This window comes from Myotis yumanensis, unplaced genomic scaffold (assembly GCF_028538775.1).
Source record: "Myotis yumanensis isolate MYYU_CA2020_CCGP unplaced genomic scaffold, mMyoYum1.0.hap1 SCAF_10, whole genome shotgun sequence".
Lineage (NCBI taxonomy): Eukaryota > Metazoa > Chordata > Mammalia > Chiroptera > Vespertilionidae > Myotis > Myotis yumanensis.
In genome coordinates, this window is record NW_027223761.1 from 45,741,321 (window position 1) to 45,761,531 (window position 20,211).

At 42.4% G+C, this 20,211-nt stretch overlaps 1 protein-coding gene and 1 pseudogene across 1 annotated transcript in view; both read left to right on the top strand.

Moving 5' to 3' along the window:
- Positions 1-20,211, top strand: part of UVRAG (UV radiation resistance associated) — a 284,911-nt gene that overhangs the window by 249,811 nt on the left and 14,889 nt on the right. The window contains exon 14 of the mRNA XM_070425651.1: positions 2,646-2,737. Within this exon, the coding sequence (XP_070281752.1) occupies positions 2,646-2,737 (92 nt within the window). The remainder of the gene's footprint in view (positions 1-2,645; positions 2,738-20,211) is intronic.
- Positions 7,888-8,457, top strand: LOC139017353 (large ribosomal subunit protein eL24-like; annotated as a pseudogene).

The window sequence follows — 20,211 nt, forward strand, 5'->3', positions numbered from 1 at the left end:
AATTCCTTTTGGCTTTAAAATTCTATGTTTCTCCTGCCTTGCATTGTGTGAGTATTCCAGAGATCCGATTAGGTTTTGGCATTTTCCTTTAAAAGTTCATTGTAGTGAGAATAAACTTATCTGTTAAGTGAAAAATCAGTTGAGTATTAGAAACAAAGGAAGACCTACTTTAATATTTTTTTTGTTGGTCATGGTTTTATTTTTTAAAAGAAGAAAATATTTAGATGTTTGACTTGGTCACTTTTAAAGTTAGGTGCTAGACACTGTCGGACTCCATTATCCACTCAAAAGGTTGGTCATCAATGCATCCTTTGGATTGATTTATGACCAAAAGAGGGATATGGGGACGAAAGGAGCCACATGGTGACCTGACAAGCTCAGGGGAGGCCTGCATGACAGTCTTGCAAACTCAAAGACCTAAAGTAACTACAAAGGATGGTCTAAAATTAAAACTAACTAAAAGCAGTCATGGTGGGTAGTCATGTCCTAGGCCAGTATCTTCCCTGACAAGGTCAATCTTTACCTTAACTGAGCTTATTGTCTTTTTGCCTCTAAGATAACATGTCAGAGTAACTTGTAACGTCCCTTTTTCCAGACCCCTCGGGGCACAATCAAATGCACCTGGGCTCCAGGACTGGAGGCCATAAATTCCTTCATTGTTATTGTTATACTAGAAGTCCGGTGCATGAAATTTGTGCACGGGTGCCGTCCCTAGGCCTGGCCAGCGATCAAAGCATGAGGTCTGGCGTGGAAGGGCAGGTCTCAGCTAACCTCTGGGCCCTGGGCAGCACCTGGGCCCCCGGGCCACTGCGTGCCCCCCTCCGCCTGAGTCACCGCACTCAAGTTCCCACACAGAGATGCAGTGAGCGCAGCCAGATGCCGTGGGCCGGGGCTCAGTGTGGGCCTCTGGGCCACCCAGCGCTGCTGCATGGGAGCCGGGCGGGCAGCGCAGCACAGAAGCCAGTCGGGCAGCACGCTCTCTCCCGGCCCGCCTCTCCCACCGACTCCTACTCAAACCCACAGGGAGCCTGACCGGGCCCTACGGTCCCAGCAACTGCAGCCCAGCTCACCTGAAAGAGGCAGGGTGGGTGTGGGGCGGACTCTTTGCAGGCACCAGGCACCTGAGCATGGGGATTTCCCTGGCATGCAACCCCTGGCTTCCCGGGGGGTGGGGGAGGTAGCAGGGTGAGTGAGAGCGAGCTCAGCAGACATCCTGCATTCTCACCACACCTCTGTCCCCATCACCTCCGCCCCGAGGTAGCCAGCGAGACATATTTGCTGACATCCGCCATGTTCCACATCACCCCCTGGTGGTCAGTGCACATCATAGCTAGTGGTTGAACTCCCAGTAGAGGGGACAATTTGCATATTAGGCTTTTATTATATAGGATTAATTGTTGACTGTTAACTATCCTGTACTCACCTAAGTAAAAGAAGCATGTGTCTATCATTTTACTTTTTATCCATTCCCAGAGATTACTACCCCCTCTTTGCTTTCTCCCGCCTCCCTAATCTATCACCAATGGATTTCATGTAACCCACATACGTCTCCTCTTTAATGTAATATATAAAACAAGGTGAAAAAAACACCATTGTCCAGATCATTATCTCAAACGTTGAGATTCTGCTTCCTGGCAATTGTCGACAGTTTGGCTCAAATAAAGTCACAAAAATTCAAATGAATAAATAAAAGTTATGTACTAGAAAAGTAAAACTTCAGAACTGATGATCCTTCACATTTGGACAATATACAGTTACAAAGTGCTTTTTGCATATGTATCATCTCACTTGAAAAATACATTTCTGCAGGGCTGTGTTGCACACTTACTGTGTATTTGATATTATGTGTGTGAGCATATGTATGAATGTGCACGTGTACCTATTTCAGATCTTATTATGGTCAGTTAAGGAAGCAGATGGTATTCAGAGACAGAGTAAGAGGATGCAAGGAACAGACAGATGAAAACATTTAGCAAGATACTCAAGGAACATAGAAGGATACTTAATTTTAAAAAGCAGCCTCTAGCAGAAGTAAGTAAAACTAAGAGCAGATCAAGCCCACAGGCCATAGTTTCCTCATGCTAGTCCTTCAGCTCTGTGCTCTTGTTCTGCATAAAGAGGGAAATTATAGATACAAGAGAAATATAGAGCACATCCTCTGTCAAAAGTGCTACTCATTTGTTTAATAAGCACTGAGCACTACCATTGTATCAGACACTTTAGCTATCAGAAGAATACAACATGATTCTTACCCTTGCTTATACAAAGAGAGGATCAGCAAAAGAAGGGCTGAATGTGCTCAGAGTATATAATACCAGCCGTCAGTACCTAAAACCAAACACTGGTTTTATGGTCTCTGTCCCTGGAATCAATATTAGCAAATCCTACAAGGGTCTTTGAAATATTTTGCTTCCACAGTTAGTCATTCTTGATCTTCTCCAACTTTAGGGGGCAAAGGAGCAAGAAATGAAAGGGGTACTTTTAAACACCATCCCAAAAGTGTGGTTGATGATATTGGGATCATACATTCATATTTCCTGTTTTCGAGTAAAAAACAACAACAACATGTTTAATAGATCATGTTTCTGAAGCATTGCCTAGTATTTGCCAGAATTTCTTTTAATTCTATTTTTCTACCTTTGCAGCTAAGATATCAACATGGACTTGGGACTCCAGACTTGAGGCAAACCCTTCCCAACCTGAAAAACTTCATGGAACATGGACTACTGGTCAGGTGGTGAGTACCTTTATTTCTGACACTCAGAAACCGTAATGTACACAATCTCCTGAGGAATTTTTCTGACTTCCACATTACTCCACACCTGCCTTATGGTTTTCTTCTGTAATAAGATATCTGAAGAAAAGGAAAGGCAGCCATTGTACGTTTGTACTAAGCTCCAGCCTGGCAAAGGGCGGTGAAGCACTCTCAGGAAGGGAGAAGGTTCAGGGAGTATTGTTTGAACGTTGGGAGGTTGGCTGGGCAAACATCGTTGAGTACATTGCTGAGGCAGACAGCCCTATGGTTCATAAAAGGGAGAGACATCAAGCCCCTAAGTCTTTTCTAAAGAATAAGTGAAGGTCATAAATATAGAATGAACACCAGGGTCAGCGGCTGTGAGAGTTAAGGGAAGAAAGCAGACAAGGAATCGGTTAGGTTTGTCAGGACCTAGTCTTGAGACCAGGAGGCACATACTAGAATGTTCCTTGTGTTTGAGTCAGTGCCTTTTGTGCCCTGAGGGCAAGCAACTACTTAAATGTGCTTTGTCAGTACAGGCATGACTCTTAAAAAGAAAGGGCAGATGGAGATCCAAGAGGCGGCAGCGTAGGTAGAAGTTACTCTCACCTCCTCCCAGGTCCAAACTGGAATTAAAACTAAATTATAGAATAATCAGCCTGAATAACCAGCTGAAGACCAGCTGAACAGAAGTTGTATAATGAAGCATTCACAGAAGCAGCCACATTTAGACTGATAGGAAGGGCAGAGAAATGAAAAGGCCTGGCCCCCCATTCAACACGAGATGGTGGAGAATCCGGAGGGATGTCTCAGCTGCAAAGGTCCCCTGAGGGGCATGAGGTCTCAACCTCAGCCAGGCTCCCCAGCCTGGAGCACCAGAGCCAGGAAGAGGAGCCCACATAATACCTTGCTGTGAAAATCAGCAGGGATCCAGTACCCAGGAAGATACCGAGTCTGCTAGTAACCCAGGCACACTCTTAAAGGACCAGCACACAAGATCTCTTTTGCAGCCACTCACCCTTGGCTCCGGCAGAGGGAGTGTGGTTCAGAGTGAAGTGGAGTCATGTGAGGATAGACAGAGTTGTGTGGCTCCAGCGAGAGAGCTGAAGAGACAGCTGCCAGGTCCCTGTATTGAGTCCCTCTCCCACACCTCCTGTAGATGTCGTCTTTCCTGGGTTGAGCATTCACCTCCATACTGCATCAGTCTGGAAAGCACTGCCTGTTGTGCTTTCCCACCCTCCCCACTCCCTGCTGCCCTGCCCTGCCCAGCTCATGCCTGCTAAGGAGTCAGCTGCCTGGGCCTGGGTATCAGAGACCAAGTTGTGTGGCCCTGGGGTGGGGGCCATTTTTCCCTCTGGTGCTACCCTTCCTATGCGGAGCCCTCTCTTCACATGGCCAAATGTGGTAAACTCTGCTGCCCCTACCCTGACAACTCCCTGAGAACGTCAGCACCACCACAAAGGTCCATGGACACTCAGTGGGTAGAGGCTAGTCTGGGTGTGCCCTGAGACTTCTGCTGAGTGGCCTCAGTCCCAGCACTGGTGCTGAGTTTGAATCTGTCAGTCTGGTGAACACAACTCGCCCCTCCCTGGTGATTCACTGAGAACCTACCTTGTGCAGCTCATGTTCCTCCAGAGGCCCTTTTAGTGACTAAGCCTAAAGTCAGCCGGCAAGTGGAGGATAAAGGAATCAATCCAACAAGACGATATAACCCTGGTAACCTAAATATGTAAAGTAAATCTTAAAGGACATAAAGGGAGAGATGAACAGTAATATAATCATAGTAGAGAATTTTAACACCTCATTGATATCAATGGATAGATCTTCCAGACATAAAATCAACAAGGAAACAGATGGACTTAATTAGTATTTTTAGAGGATTTCACCCCAAAGCAGCAGAATATACTTTCTTTTCAAGTGCATGTGGCACATTTTCTAGGATAGACCACATTAGTACACAAAAGAAGCCTAATAAATTTATGAAGATTGAAATCACATCAAGCATCTTCTGTGACCACAGTGGTTTGAAACACATGAAGGCTAAATAACATGTTACTAAACAATGAATGGGTTAACAATGAGATCAAGAAAGAAATCAAAAGATACCTTGAGACAAATGAAAATGGGAACACAACAACCCAAAATTTATGTGACACAGTGAAAGCAGTCCTAGGAGGGAAATTCAGAGCATTACAGGCCTACCCCAAGAAACAAGAAAAATTTCAAATATTCTAACCTTATACCAAAATGAACTAGAAAAAGAAGAACAAACAAAGCCTAAAGTGAGAAGACAGTAGAAAATTGTAAAAATCAGGATGGAAATAAACAAAATAGAGTCTAAAAAAACAATACAAAAGATCAATGAAACTAAGACCTGATTTTGAAAAGATAAACCATATTGATAAACCTTTAACCAGACTTATCAAGAGCAAAAGAGAGGACCCAAATAAATAAAATCAGAAATGAGAGAGTAAAAGTAACACCACATAAATACAAAAGATTATAAGAAAATGGTGTGAACAACTGTATGCCAACAAATTGGACAATCTGGAAAAAATGGATAAATTCCTAGAAGCAAACAATCTTCCAAAACTGAATCAAGAAGAAACAGAAAGTCTGAACAGAGCAATTACAACTAATGAAATCAAAGCAGTAACTTAAAACCTCCCAACAAACAAACATCCTGGATTGGATGGCTTCACAGGTGAATTTCACCAAACACTGAGAGAAGAACTAACACCTATTTTCTCAAGTTATTCCAAAAAATTTAAGAGGAGGGAAGACTCCCAACCTCATTGTATTAACATTATCCTAATTCCAAAACCAGATAAAAACACTACAAAGAAAGAAAATTATAGGCCAATATACCTGATGAACATAGATGCAGAAACCCTCAACAAAATATTAGCAAACCGAATCCAGCAATACATTATAAAGATCATACACCATGACCAAGTGGGATTTATTCCCAGGATGCAAGGCTAGTACAGTATCTGCAAATCAATCAACGTGATACTCTACATAAACAAAATGAAGGATAAAAACACATGATCAAATCAATAGATGCAGAAAAAGCATCAACAAGTTCCAGCATCCATTTATGATAAAAACTCTTAGCAAAGTGGGAATAGAGGGAAGATACCTCAACATAATAAAAGCCAAATTTGACAAGCCACTGCAAACATCATACTCAGTGGGGAAAAACTTAAGCATTTCCCTTAAGATCAGGAACAAGACAGGGATGTCCATTCCAGGGATGTACTAGAAGTCCTAGCCACAGCAATCAGCAAGAAGAAGAAATAAAAGGCATCCAAATTGGAAAGGAAAAAGTAAATCTGTCATTTTTTGCAGAAGACATGATACTATATATGGAGAACCCTGAAGATTCCACACATACACATAAAAACTAATAAATGAATAGTAAAGAAGCAGGATATAAAATTAATAATCAGAAATTGGTTGCATTTTTATACACAAATAAGGAACTATCAGAAAGGAAAACTAAGAAAACACAATCTTCTTTACAGTTGCTTCACACACAAAAAAAAACAAAAAACCCAGGAATAAATTCAACCAAGGTAAAAGACCTATACTTGGGAAATTATAAGATACTGAAGAAAGAAATTGAAAAAGATTCAAATAAATGGAAGCATATATTGTGCTTGTGGGTAGGAAGAATTCACATCATTAAAATGTCCAAACTACCCAGAACAATCTATAGATTCAATGCACTTCCTATCAAAATACCAATAGTGTATTTCACATAACTAGAACAAGTAATCCAAAAATTTATGTAGAACCACAAAAGACCCCAAGTAGCAACAGTAATCTTGAAAAGGAAGAACAAACTTGGAACTATCATGCTACCTGATATTAAACAGTACTATAAGGCGATAGTAATAAAAATGGCATGATAGTGGCATAGAAACAGATATATCGGTCAATGGAACAAAATAGAGCGCCTAGAAATAAACCCATGCCCATATTTTCAATTAATATTTGACAAAGGAGTCAAGAACATACAATGGAGTAAAGACAGTCTACTCAATAAATGGTATTGGAAAAATAGGACAGATAGAGATACATGCAAAAAAATGAAACAAACCACCTTCTTACACCATATACAAGAATAAACTCAAAATGTGTTCAAGACTTAAAGGTAAGACTCGAAACCATAGAACTCCAGGAAGAAAAATATATGCAGTAAAATCTTGGACATTTCTCTTAGTAATATTTTTTCTGCTATATCTCCTCGGGCAAGGTAAACAAAAGAAAAAATAAACAAATGAGACTACCTCAAACTAAAAAGGTTTTGCAAAGAACTCCTACAACACCAAATAAGCAATCCAATAAGGAAATGGGCAAAGGACCTGAATATAAACTTCTCCAAAGAGAACATACAGATGGCCAATACACATATGAAAAAATACTCAACATCACTAATCATCAGAGACTTGCAAAAAAAACCCCACAATGAAATATCACATCACACCTGTCAGAATGTCTATCATCAATAAATCAACAAACAAGCAGTGTTGGGGTGGATGTAGAGAAAGGGGAACCCTCATGCACTGTTATTGGGAATGCAGATTGTTGCAGCCAGTATGGAAAACAGTATGGCCCTAACTGGTTTGGCTCAGTGGATAGAGCATCGGCCTGCGGACTGAAAGGTCCCAGGTTCGATTTCGGTCAAGGACATGTACCTTGGTTGCAGGCACATCCCCAGTGGGGGGTGTGCAGGAGGCAGCTGATCGATGTTTCTCTCTCATCAATGTTTCTAACTCTATCCCTCTCCCTTCCTCTCTGTAAAATATCAATAAAATATATTTTTAAAAAATGAAAACAGTATGGAGGGTTCTCAAAAAATTAAAAATGAAACTGCCTTATGACCCAGTGATTCCACTTCTGGGTATATATCCGAAGAAACCCAAAACACTCATTCTAAAGAATATACGCACCTTAATGTTGACTACAGTGTTATTTATAATAGCCAAGATATGGAAACAACCCAAGTGCCCATTAATGGACAAGTGGTTGTACATATAGACAATGGAATATTACTTGGCCATAATAAAGAATGAAATCTTACTATTTGCAGCCACGTGGATGGACCTGGAGGGTATTATACTAAGTGAAATAAGTCAGAGAAAGACAAATAGCATGGCTCTTTCCTGCTCTCCAGCGGCCGCAGCCATGAAGGTCGAGCTGTGCAGCTTCAGTGGGTACAAGATCTACCCCAGACACGGGCAGCGCTATGCCAGGACCGACGGGAAGGTTTTCCAGTTTCTTAATGCAAAATGCGAATCGGCATTCCTGTCCAAGAGGAACCCTCGGCAGATCAACTGGACCATGCACTACAGGAGGAAGCACAAAAAGGGACAGTCGGAAGAAATCCAAAAGAAAAGAACCCGCTGTGCAGTCAAATTCCAGAGGGCCATCACTGGTGCATCTCTTGCTGATATAATGGCCAAGAGGAACCAGAAGCCTGAAGTTAGGAAAGCTCAGTGAGAACAAGCTATCAGGGCTGCCAAGGAAGCAAAAAAGGCTAAGCAAGCATCTAAAAAGACAGCAATGGCTGCTGCTATGGCTCCCACAAAGGCAGCACCTAAGCAAAAGATTGTGAAGCCTGTGAAGGTTTCTGCTCCCCGTGTTGGTGGAAAACGCTAAGTTGGCAGATGAGATTCTTAAATAAAGACCTGATTATAAAAAAAAAAAAAGACAAATAGCATGATTTCACTTATATGTGGAATCTAAAGAACAAAGTAAAGAAAAAAAATGAAACAGACTCATAGACACAGAGAACAGACTGATACTTGCCAGAGCGGAGGGGGTTTGGGGAGTTGAGTGGAAAAAGGTAAAGGTATTAAGAGCTACAAATTGGTAGTTACAGAATAGTCATGGGGATGAAAAGTACAACATAGGAAATACAGTCAATAATATAATAACTGTATATGGGCCAGGTGGGTACTGGAAAATTGGGGGGAACACTTTGCAAGCATATGGTTGTCTAACTACTGTGCTGTACACCTGAAACTATTACAAAATAATATTTAATGTAAACTGTAATTTAAAAATAAAATTTTAAAATATTATTAAAAAGAGAAGGGGAGGTGGAAAGTCTGCCAAGAAGACATTAGAGTGATTCACTTGACTTAAATAAATGGAAAGCTATTGACGCTAGCCATGTAGTAATTCTTGAAGTTTGAATCTTTAATGATAGGTAGTAACTCAGAAAATTGTGTGAATGGAAATTAGGCCTTTAGAAAGTTAGACAACTTGGAACAACATGGTTTCTTCTAAAGAGCACTGGCTTCTGATCCCTGATTTTTCTCTAACCTGCTGTGTGAACTTGAAGTCCTGCCTCTGAAATGTAATTTCCTCATCTGTAATCCCTGCCCTGTTCATTTCACCAGTTTGTGGTGAGAACGAAATGCAGTGTCAAATGGAAAAACTATTTGAGCGGAGGAAGGTACAAGATTGGTTTCATTTTCTTCTGTGCCGTGAGGATAGGTCTTGAGGATAATAAGAAAACAACACATATGATTAACCTTTACTTTGACATTTTTTATTTTTGTCTCATATGATCTTCAAAATGCAAGTTCCAGATGTCTGATTTTAGATAGGACTCCTGTTAAGCAAATACACAAATGTTTAAAGAATTCTAGTCAGAATATAAAAATAATTATAAAAGCATAGTGTTGATGTATCCTAAGGAATGAGGGATAGGAATTGAGTTTTAAAATGAGGAGGAGGAAGTTAGCAGACATTTATTTAGTTAGCATCAACTCTGTAAAGTCTGGAGCATAACAAGAAGTATAAGACTCAAGGCCTACCTTTAAGGAATGTGTGCTCTAGTTGGAAACAGGTATATAATTCATGAGAGTTTTTATAACAGAATGGTAAATAACCTAAAATAATTTTTTGAAAGAGATGTAACCCACACATTACCTGATTAATCACAGAGTCTTGCTCTGTACAAACAGCAAATTGTCCCAGTGTCATTTATTGAAGAGTCTGTCCTTTGTCTACTGTTTGATAATGCCATCTCTTTTACATACCAGCTTCACTTATATGCATGGATGTGTTTCCAGGCTCCCTATTCTGCATCACTGTTTTGTCGATGTCTAGGCTAGTACCACATGTGTAATTATTATAAGATGTAATTTCTGTAAGCCTTGTTGAAGTTTGAGGATGCCCAATAAATAGCATCCCTCTTCCCCCTGACATTTGGAACAATTTGAGACAGGAGATACAAGAGACAGACTAATAGAAATCAAAATGTCAGTTTTGTTACTGATAAAGCCTCTTGGAAAATGTGGCTTTAGATCTGTAATAAGAAGAGCTTGCAAGTGTCACTCAAAATTAAACTTACCCTCACAATCACAGTGTGAACGGGAGGAACCTAGGTTTTCCCCGCAGAGGCAGGCTCTTCCCTGACTACTCTGCAGAGAGCGGTCAGATGGCTCCTGCAGGAACCTAGACGAGGCTAAGCCAAGAATATACTCAGGTTTTATTTTTCTCTCTAAATTCACCACCCAGAAAAGGCCCTCCTTCTCTAAGAGCCAGGGAGTGAGAGGATGGAGAGAGGCCAGGACTGTTACTCCTAAATCACACTCCTTCAGAGCCAGGGAACAGGAAGGTAACCCCAACTTTCTTGATAATCTGCTAGGGCAGGGCTCCTACTTCTGGTTCTTTTTCAAAATTCATTTGGCTTTTCTTGACATATGAATTATATTTGAGTAATTTGACAGCTTTATGATATTGAGTCTTTAACTGTGAGCATGGTGTCTGTATGTTTTTTAAACATGTATCAGTAAAGTATTTTAATTTCCTTCATAAAGGTCTTACAAATCTTTTATTAGATACTTAGTCCTAGGTAGCTTCCCATTTTTATGTTATAAATTTTTCGTTACAACATCCAACTTTTTTGTAGTAAGTATACAGGAATACCACTGATTTTTTGTATTTCGGGTGTATCCAGCAACCTTGCTAACATTAAATACAATAGGTTGTCTTAGATTTTCTTGGATTTTCTGTGTATATAGTTTTATTTTTAATAATGGTGTTGTTTCTTCCTTTCTATTTTTACAACTGTCATTACTTTTTATTGTCTTATATTTTATTATAGAAGAGGAGCAGTGACCGTGAATATCTTTGTCTTATTCTTGATTTTAAAGAGAATGCTTCTAACGTTTCACCATTAAGTATTATATCTACTTTATTGCAGGTTACAACATAGGTACTTTATTAGCAAAAGGAAGTGTCTTTTCTATTCATGTTTTTTTAAATCATGAATGTGTATTTTGAATTTTATCAAATGCTTATTCTAAATCTATTGATAATACTATATTTGTTCTTCTTTACTATGTTAGACGTGCCAATAAGTATTAATATGTTTTCTAACATTAAACTATCTCTTTCTCCTGGGATAAACTCTACCTAGTAATGATATATTATTTTTTCCTATATTATTAGATTTGACTTGCTAATATTTAAAGAAATCTACATTTGTGAACTGAGATGAAACTTGCCTATAATTTTTCTTTCTCATATAATTCTTGTCTGATTTTTGGCAGCAAGGTTGTAATAGCCTCATAAAATACATTGAGGATCTTTTCTTTCTTTTCTGTCCTCTTTGAATCAGTTTGTACACAGTAGGAATTATCTATATGTTGAAGGACTGATAAAACTTAGAAAAACCTAGTGTTTTTTGTTTGTTTGTTGAGGGGGAAAATAATGATTTTTAACTACTGCTTTAATTTTTATGATGATTATAGACCTATTTATGATGTTTTTCCAATTCCTAATTAACCCGTTCCAGGCTGATTTCCAGTTCTATCAGTATACCTGAATTCCTCTTCTCTAGGCAGGTACCTACTGAACTCTATGTTGCCAAAGTCAAAGGACACGTATCTATCCTTATCCTATTCTTCATCTCAGTACTATTCCTACATTCTTGAAACATTCTCCTTTCTTGGCTTCCACAATACTACCCTCCCATAGATTTCCTTCTTCCAGCAGCTCTTTCTCTGTCCTTCATATTCCTCCTTACTTACATGATCATTAAGTATGGACTTCTCTGTGGTCCTGTCTTAGGTCATTCTCTTTCTCTCTCTACTCTCTTCTCAGGTAATCACATTCATTCCCTTAGTTTTGAAAACTATATATACACACACACACACATATATATATGCACATACATACACACACACACATACATACATATACATGTGTGTATATATATATATGGCTAAGTGTCCGTCCATCCAACCAGTAGCTATGATGCACACTGGCCATTTAAAAATAAACGGCACCACAGACCTGGCACCGACAAAACAACACTCGGCTTCCCCCAAGTGGGACAAAGGCCCCGCCACCACCCCAGAGCAGCACCCCACCAAATCACAGCCAACACTGCCAAGACCCCATGGCGCAAAATGTGGCCCACTGCCCAGCCCAGCCCAGAAACGATTGCTGTGGGCACCGGGTAATGACATCATGTAGCAACGCCCGGCTTCTTCTCCCTAGCGACTAGCCTCCTCGGAGTTTCTTCAGCCCAGAAACCCTACTTGTTTATAGCCAGGTGCAAATATTTTACAGTTTAACCAAATGTTTGTGAAGCATTTTCCCATGCCTCATCTCATTTGATCCTCACAGAAGTCCTGGAGTAGGTAGATAGGAGACTCGGTGGAATCCTATTTTCTTTACATTAGCCAGAAAACAGAGATTTAGAAAGTTTAGAAACTTGACCCAACTGAAAAGAAGTAAGAAATGGTGGACGTTGAAAATGACTTCAGGTTTTCTCACTGCGCCAAATACAGTCAAACACTGCTGCAGTTAAATATTTTACCCTTTGTTCTCCCTGCGTGATCTACAATAATAATCTGCTTCGTGTTGATATTTACTGCTGTGTTGCTAACAGTTACCTGAAAGAGAAGGTGGGGTGCTTCACTGGGCTGAAAAAAGTTTAGCTAAATCAGAAAGCAGGTCTAATTAAGCAAGTTTATTCTATACTAGAGGCCCAGTGCATGGATTCGTGCACGGCGGGGGAGGGATGCTCCCTTCAGCCTGGCCTGCGCCCTTTCGCAATCCGGGACCCCTCGGGGGATGTAGCAGTGTGCCAAGCGGCAGGTAGCCAGAGAGGAGCCTGAGCTGCACCATTTGTGCTCATCCCGGCCTGCCGCCGCCGCTTGGTAGCGCCAAGGAGTCAGGAGAGGCTCCCACCCCCGCAACTGTGCTCACCAGCCTGCTCGCCAGCCATGAGTCAGGCTTCTGGCTGAGCGGCACTCCCCCTGTGGTAGTGCACTGACCACCAGGGAGCAGCTCCTGCATTGAGCGTCTGCCCCCTGGTGGTCAGTACGCATCATAGCAACTTGGCAACCAGTCGTTCTGGTCATTTGGTCGTAAAGGTCACTTAGGCTTTTATCTATCATAGATAGATAGATAAAAGGCTAAGTTGACTTGCACATGCGCAATACATATAAAGCTCTCACTGGCGCCAATCGCACGCATGTGTTTCGATATGTTATCGTCGATCGTGAATTTGGTTGACACTTATATTATAAACACTTATATTATGGTTCTCAACGTTATTTTTTTCAGTGTGAATCTCTCCTACAAACTCTGTATAGTCAGAGATTTACTTAACACCTCCCTTTGAAATATCACAGACATCTCAGCCTCAACATACCTAAAGCTGTCCTTCCACCAGTCTTCTTTCTCTCAGCAAGTGGCTCTGTCTACCCATTGCTCAAACCAGGGGAATCATCCTTGACTCCCTTCTTTTCATTACTCGCACTAGATGCATTCTAATTATCCGCAAACCGTCTCATCTCTACCACTTCCCACCATCGCTATTACCACCATCCCAGTCCAAATCCCCGCCTCCTCTTAACCCGACACTGCACTAGTCCAATTTGTGTCCCTGATTTTACTCTCTTCCCACCTTTGTTCATTCTCCACAGTAGCCAAAGTGACCTTTAAAATGTTTAGTTACATCTTAATCACTCCCTCTCTTCCCTGGCGAATAAAATCCAAGCTCTTGTTCATGGTCTGCCGGGCCCCTTCCTCTCCGCTGCATCTGACACCACTCCCGCCCTTCTCGCATGGACGGTCGCTGCACTGACCTCCTTAGTTACATGAGCAAGTTCTTTCCTGACTCAGAGTCACAACACTCACTGTCCTTCTGTCCTTCCTTCTATACTGCGGTGATCCGCACCCCACTCATCACATGGGGGGAACAGTATTGGCAAAGGCACAGTAGCTTTATTGGCAAAGAACAGACTACCTTGACTGGAATGCAAATTCATGTTAGGATTGAGAGAATCTGAGTTTTGTGGTACATAGAGCTTATACAACTTAGGAACCCTTTTCAAGAAAAGGATTATGAACTGCAAATGCAAAATTAGGGTGGGGGGAGTAAATATTTAAAACGAGAAGCAAAATCACAGCAAATTACTGGAACTTCAGAGATTAGATCCCTTTCTTCTGAAATCTTTTTAGAAAATTTACCCAAAATGCTTACATAGAACTGCTTCATCATTGCAACCTGCCTGCCTTTCTCTTCCTGGGACACTGTAATTGCCACAACTTTCATTTCTAAGGTACAGAGAAATTAAGTGACTTTCCAAGAATGGTTGACCCATGAGCCTCTAATAATATAACTGGAATCTAGGTCTCCTGGCACTGGTGTAAAAAACCCACTAAGCCACAAATTGACACATTTATGCAGTACCCCTCTGTGCCAACGGTGCCAAGCACATTAACATGAATGAATAGTATGGTGCCGCTTTATGGTGCTCTAATGAAAAATGGGCTACCAGGGTAGAGGCAGAGTCCTGCAAAGTGAATGCTACATAATGATCCCAAGTAAAGACCACTGCAGGAAGGCAGGCTGGAAGTTACAAATCTAAACAAAGCTGGAACAAGCCCTTTAGCCTCAGAGGAAATCTGAGAATTTCCGAGAGCAGCCATGGATGGAGGAGTTACCTCCCCAGCCTCTGCTCCTTAGGGCAAAGGGTAAAAAAACTCACGCTCCTGAGGGAGCCGCTTACATCTTTTGTAAAAGAAAACATTGCCATTTTCTGTGGGTTGTTGCCATTCACAGATGGGTCTCTGTGGAAGCAATTGCTGTATGTTCTTTCAGGATCGAGGATTTCAGACTGAGGACCAGCACAGGCACTGGAACCCTCTGAGTGGCCAGCTTCAAAGTTCTGTGACAGCTTGTTTTGTTTGTTTTTTTAAAGAAAAGACAGTGTGATTAAAATTCCTCTTTTTCTTTCACATTACATAATTCTTATCTAATACCAAGAGCATCTACCTGATTAATCCTACAAGTAGCCCCTCTTCCTTACGAACACTGTTCCGTGGGGCTCAGTGCTTTGTGCCAGCTCTTTCCAGAAGGAGTCCCCATTTTCTCATCCTAGGATGACTAACCCCCTTGTAACTTCCAAGCAACACAATTTTTAAAAGCAGAATTTCAGCTCAGGGGTTGTACTCTTGAGTATTTTGGTTAGAAGCCACCAGCGTGGCACTTAATCATCCCATTTTTCTTTCGTTTTTACTACTAAGTAGTCTAAGATTCAAATAGAACGCACATGCACAGCTGGTGCTAGTGCTGAGCTTTGGTCAGGGAGGTAAGTGCATGCGAGCTGCTCTCTTGGCTGCAGTGAGATGAGGAACCAAGTGGAAGAGAATCAGAGGTTGCTGTGACAGGCTGTGTGCTGGGGCCCAGCATCCGGGTCCTGGGACAGTCCCTCGATTATGTCTCTTCAAATCTGTTTGCCTACCTACTTTTTTGGATACCTACCTTCTTAGGTGACTCTCACTGTAGTTAGAAGTTGTGAATAATAAAAGTCTCTTCTTTGCAAAAGTTTCCATGTTTTTATTTAAGCACGCAACACACCTGTGAGGGAGAGCAAGGACGATGATCACTGCTTTACAGATCAGAAAACTGAGACTTAGACATGTGAAGTGACTTGCCAAGATCACGTGGTAATAAGTGATGGAACTGGGACCAGAAACCCCGACTGTCTGACTCCTAGTCCCATGTTCTTTTGACTGTATCAGGCTACACCTTTTAGTTAGTGATCATGCTTTTCTTTCTCTGCGCTTCCCCAGCCCTCTAACACCTGTTACCTTCCACAGGGCAACCCACCGAAGTCAAACACAGAAACATGCACTGCAAAATCAAGGCAGCAGTTCTGATGAAAGCATTTTTAGTTGTGTGCCCGACCCCATTTACCTCAGAGAGGTAGGGAACTGAGAGTCCTAAACTTTGTGACGAATTTAAGAACTTTTAAGACCAAAAGAAACACAAATAATTCTGTTTTAATTCATTAGTTAAGAAACATAAAAGCAGGATTTCAAAGCCATCTGTCCTGCTTTATACATGTAATTTTTTGTTCTAAGTTTAATTTTCCCTCTTATAAAGCTTAAACTGTCTAGCAGCAAGGGAGTGTGGTACAGTGGAAGGAGCACTGGATTTGGAAATCTGAAAATGTAGGCTCCAATTCAACTCTGCTATTTAATTTTCATAAATCATTTTGAATATCCATTTTTTAAATAGAGTTAATAGCACCAGCCCTATTTCCCAAGTATAGTTGTATGGAGCAAATGAGATAATGTCTGTCTAAGTGGTTTATAAACTAAAAAAGACTACAGAAAGTATTGCTAAGTATTATTCATGCATTTAACAATTCATTAAGTGTCTCCTCTGCATATAGCACTATTCAAGGGACAAAAGAAGATTCCAGAGTGTAAGATTGGCCGTGTCTTTTCCTAGTTGACAGTTGTTTAGTTTATAATCTAAATGAGTAGATAAGGCAAGCTAAATATTTTGAAGGATGTAACTCGCAGAAATATTCCTATGCATTGTTCACTCCTACTGTCATGTGGGACTTCAAGCTGAGACCCAGCTTCAGCGGACAGTCTGTTCCAGTGGTGAAGGCCAACCGTGGACTGACTCATTTGATGTTTTTGAGCCAAGTGTGCTATTTGTATGGAGACTGCATCCGTTTCATTGAGCTTATTGAGGACAGAGCATGTGAAAAGTGACCTTGGCTTGCTGGACAGTATCTCCAGATTCCTTCTAGAGCTGAATGATGTGACTTGGGGAGAAGCAACTAGTGGCTTTATGTGCGGTCATCTCACTGCAGGGCTAAAACCTTTAGATGGTGCTGCCGCTGACCTAGCCTTCCATTCCTTCTTATAAATAAAATCAGGCTCAACAGCACATTAAAATAAACAAATAAGTAACTAAGAACTTTGGCACGTTTTAAGAAAATGGTTCTTTTTTTTCTTTTTCTTTTTTTTTTTCTTTTTTTTTTTTTAGTAAAGTGAGAACGATGAAAACCTACAGCAAGTAAGCCAGTCCACAAAGGGTAACAATATAGTAGTACTGCTTTTAAGCCAAAGACTCACCTTTGACATTAAGGCAGTATCCAGCAGGAACAGTTTTTAAAAGCCTCACTTTTACAAAGCAAATCTGGCCTCTTTCCTTCTCTTCATCATGCAGAGGCCGATTTCAGAACTAGTTTCTGGCAGGTGACCCCTGAGGGACTTGAAAAACATGTTGTCTCGCTGATGTTGGTTTTTAAATTTAGATCAAATGACACTGTCTTTGAAGTCTCAAGAGCCCTACTTAAGGTAGCTGTAGCAGATACGCTTGCCTCTCCGAGTGCCTCTTGCAGGCTGGCATTCTGAATAGCAGAAGTGAAGCCTGGTCAAAAATAAATGAAAAAGAAAGTTTTATTGGGGTTATTTACTGGAAGATACCTCTTTTAGAAGAAACCTTGACAAGTCATCTCGTTGCCTCTAGACAGGAACACACAAGGCATATGGGTATCTGCAGTATTTTAAAAGACCTTGGGGGACCAGGCTTCTTCCATAACTCATTCCAGAGTTTAAACACCCTCGCTTCAGGAAATTCTTCCCTATATTTAACTTACAGGCCCCCTCCTGCCGTTAACACCCATTTCCGCTTTTTTCTGTCTCCAGTTAGGATGAAGAACAGCTGGCCAGCATCCTTTGTGTGCTAACCCTCCACCAGTGACAGAAAGTCACTGGGGTCTCCCTGGGCTTCTTTCCTCAGCCTCCAGCAACCAAGTCTTTACGCCAAATCCAGATCTTTTTCTCTTTGTTTTTATTTGTCTTCTTTCTTTCTTTTCATTCCTTTTGATTATATAGTAATATGTGCCTGATGAATAAAATTTGGAAGACGTAAAAAATATATAGAAGAGGGGGAAACCACAATCCAGAGAGCAAAGCTGCTGTTAGGTTAGTTTTCTATGTGTTTCTCATATAGAGGAGTTGAGATCTCCTCTATACCAGTGCTGTTCAGTAGAAATACAGTCTGGGCCACATGTGTGCATTTAAGTTTCGGGCAGCCACATTGAAAAAAGATAAAAGGGAATAATAGGTAAATTAATTTTAATAATACATTTCATTTAATGCCAATAGAATAATAAATTGTCAACCTGTAATCAGTGTTTTTAAAATCTACACTAATAAAAGAGAAACATGGTAATTAGCGTACGACCGCTACCCTTTTCATTGGCTAATCAGTGAGTATATGCAAATTAACTGTCAGCCAAGATGGCGGCCGGCAGCCATGCACTGAAGCGAGCAGGGAGGCTTGCTTGCTGCGGACTCCAATGTTCCCTGCCTCACTATCTGGCCTCTCAGCCGCAATTCTAAGCAACTATGTACTTTGCAAATAAGAAGCTAAACAAAACCCCAGAAACCGGCTTTCATTCAGCCGGGCTTTAGCAACATTGTATCGATGTTTTCAGCAGCCGAGGCCTCAGAGCTAAAGCTGGCCCAGAATTAAAAAAAAAAAAAAAAAAAGAAAACAAGGAGCGGTTGGAAGCTTCAGTCACTCTCTTCCGGAAAACAGCCCTCAGCCCCTCACCCAGACTGGCCAGGCACCCCAGTGGGGACTCCCACCCTGATCCAGGACGCCCTTCAGGGCAAACCAGCCAGCCCCTACCCATGCACCAGGCCTCTATCCTATATAGTAAAAGGGTAATATGCCTCCCGGCACCAGGATCAGCGGAGCAGTGAGGCTCCCGGCACTGGGATCAGCGTGACAGGGGGCAGTGCCCAAACCCCCTGATCGCCCTGCAGCTCTTTGTGTGACAGGGTGCGGAGTCACAACCTCCCTATCTGCCCTGCTCTGTGCCTGATGGGGGGAGCTCCCCAATCCCCTGATTGCCCTGCGGCTCTGTGTTTGACAGGGTGCAGCGCCCCAACCTCCCTCCCCCCCCCCCCCCACCCCCCGCCACAGGCCCTGCTCTGTGTGTGACAGGGTAGAGCCATAACCTCTCCATCGGCCCTGCCCCGAGTGTGACAGTGGCGGCGCCTCACCCCCCTGATCGGCCCTGCTCTGTGGGTGATAGAGGGTGGCTCCCCCAACCCCCCTCCGCGGGCCTTGCTCTGTGTGTGACAGGGTAGAGCCATAACCTCCCCATTGGCCCTGCCCTGAGTGTGACAGGGTGCAGCGCCCCAACCCCCTGATCGGCCCTGCTCTGTGGGTGATAGAGGGTGGCGCCCCAACCCCCCTCCACGGGCCTTGCTCTGTGTGTGACAGGGTAGAGCCATAACCTCCCCATTGGCCCTGCCCTGAGTGTGACAGGGTGTAGCACCCCAACCCCCTGATCCGCCCTGCTCTGTGTGTGACAGGGGGCGGTGCCCCAACTCCCCTATCAGCCCTACTCTGTGAGTGACAGTGGGGAGCTCCTCAACCCCCTGATCGGCCCTGCTCTGTGCGTAACAGGGTATGGAGCCCCAACCCCCTGATGGGCCCTGCTCTGTGCGTGACAGGGGGTGGCGCCGCAACCTCCCCATCAACCTTGCCTTGAGTGTGACATGGGGCGGTGCCCCAACCCCCCAATCGGCCCTACCCTGAGCGTGACTGAGGGTGGCATCGCAACCTCCCAATCCGCCCTGCTCTGTGCATGACGGGGCGGCTCCCCAACTCCCCAATCAGCCCTGCTCTGAGCCCGACCAGGGGCTGCACCTAGGGATTGGGCCTGCCCTCTGCCACCTGGAAGCAGGCCTAAGCCAGCAGGTCGTTATCTCCCGTGGGGTCCCAGACTGAGAGAGGGCACAGGCCGGGCTGGGGGACCTCCCTCCCCCCCGCCCTGAGTGCACAAATTTTTGTGCACCAGGCCTCTAGTTATTAATAAAATGCTTCACATTTCTTTTTTATATTATGCTTTCTAAATCCAGTGTATATATTACACTTAATGGCACATCTCAAATCCAACTAGCCACATGGCTGTGCTCAGTAACCTGTGGCTGGTGGCTACGGTATTGGACACCACTGTTGTTGCAGTTGTATATACTGCTTTTTTGTATATCAAACCTTAAGGCTTTTAGCAATGCCATTAAAAACTTCTTAGTATTTTAATGGTTGCATAATATTTCCTCATTTAGATTTCCTATAACCATATCTTTAGATAGTTTTGTTTTCCTGT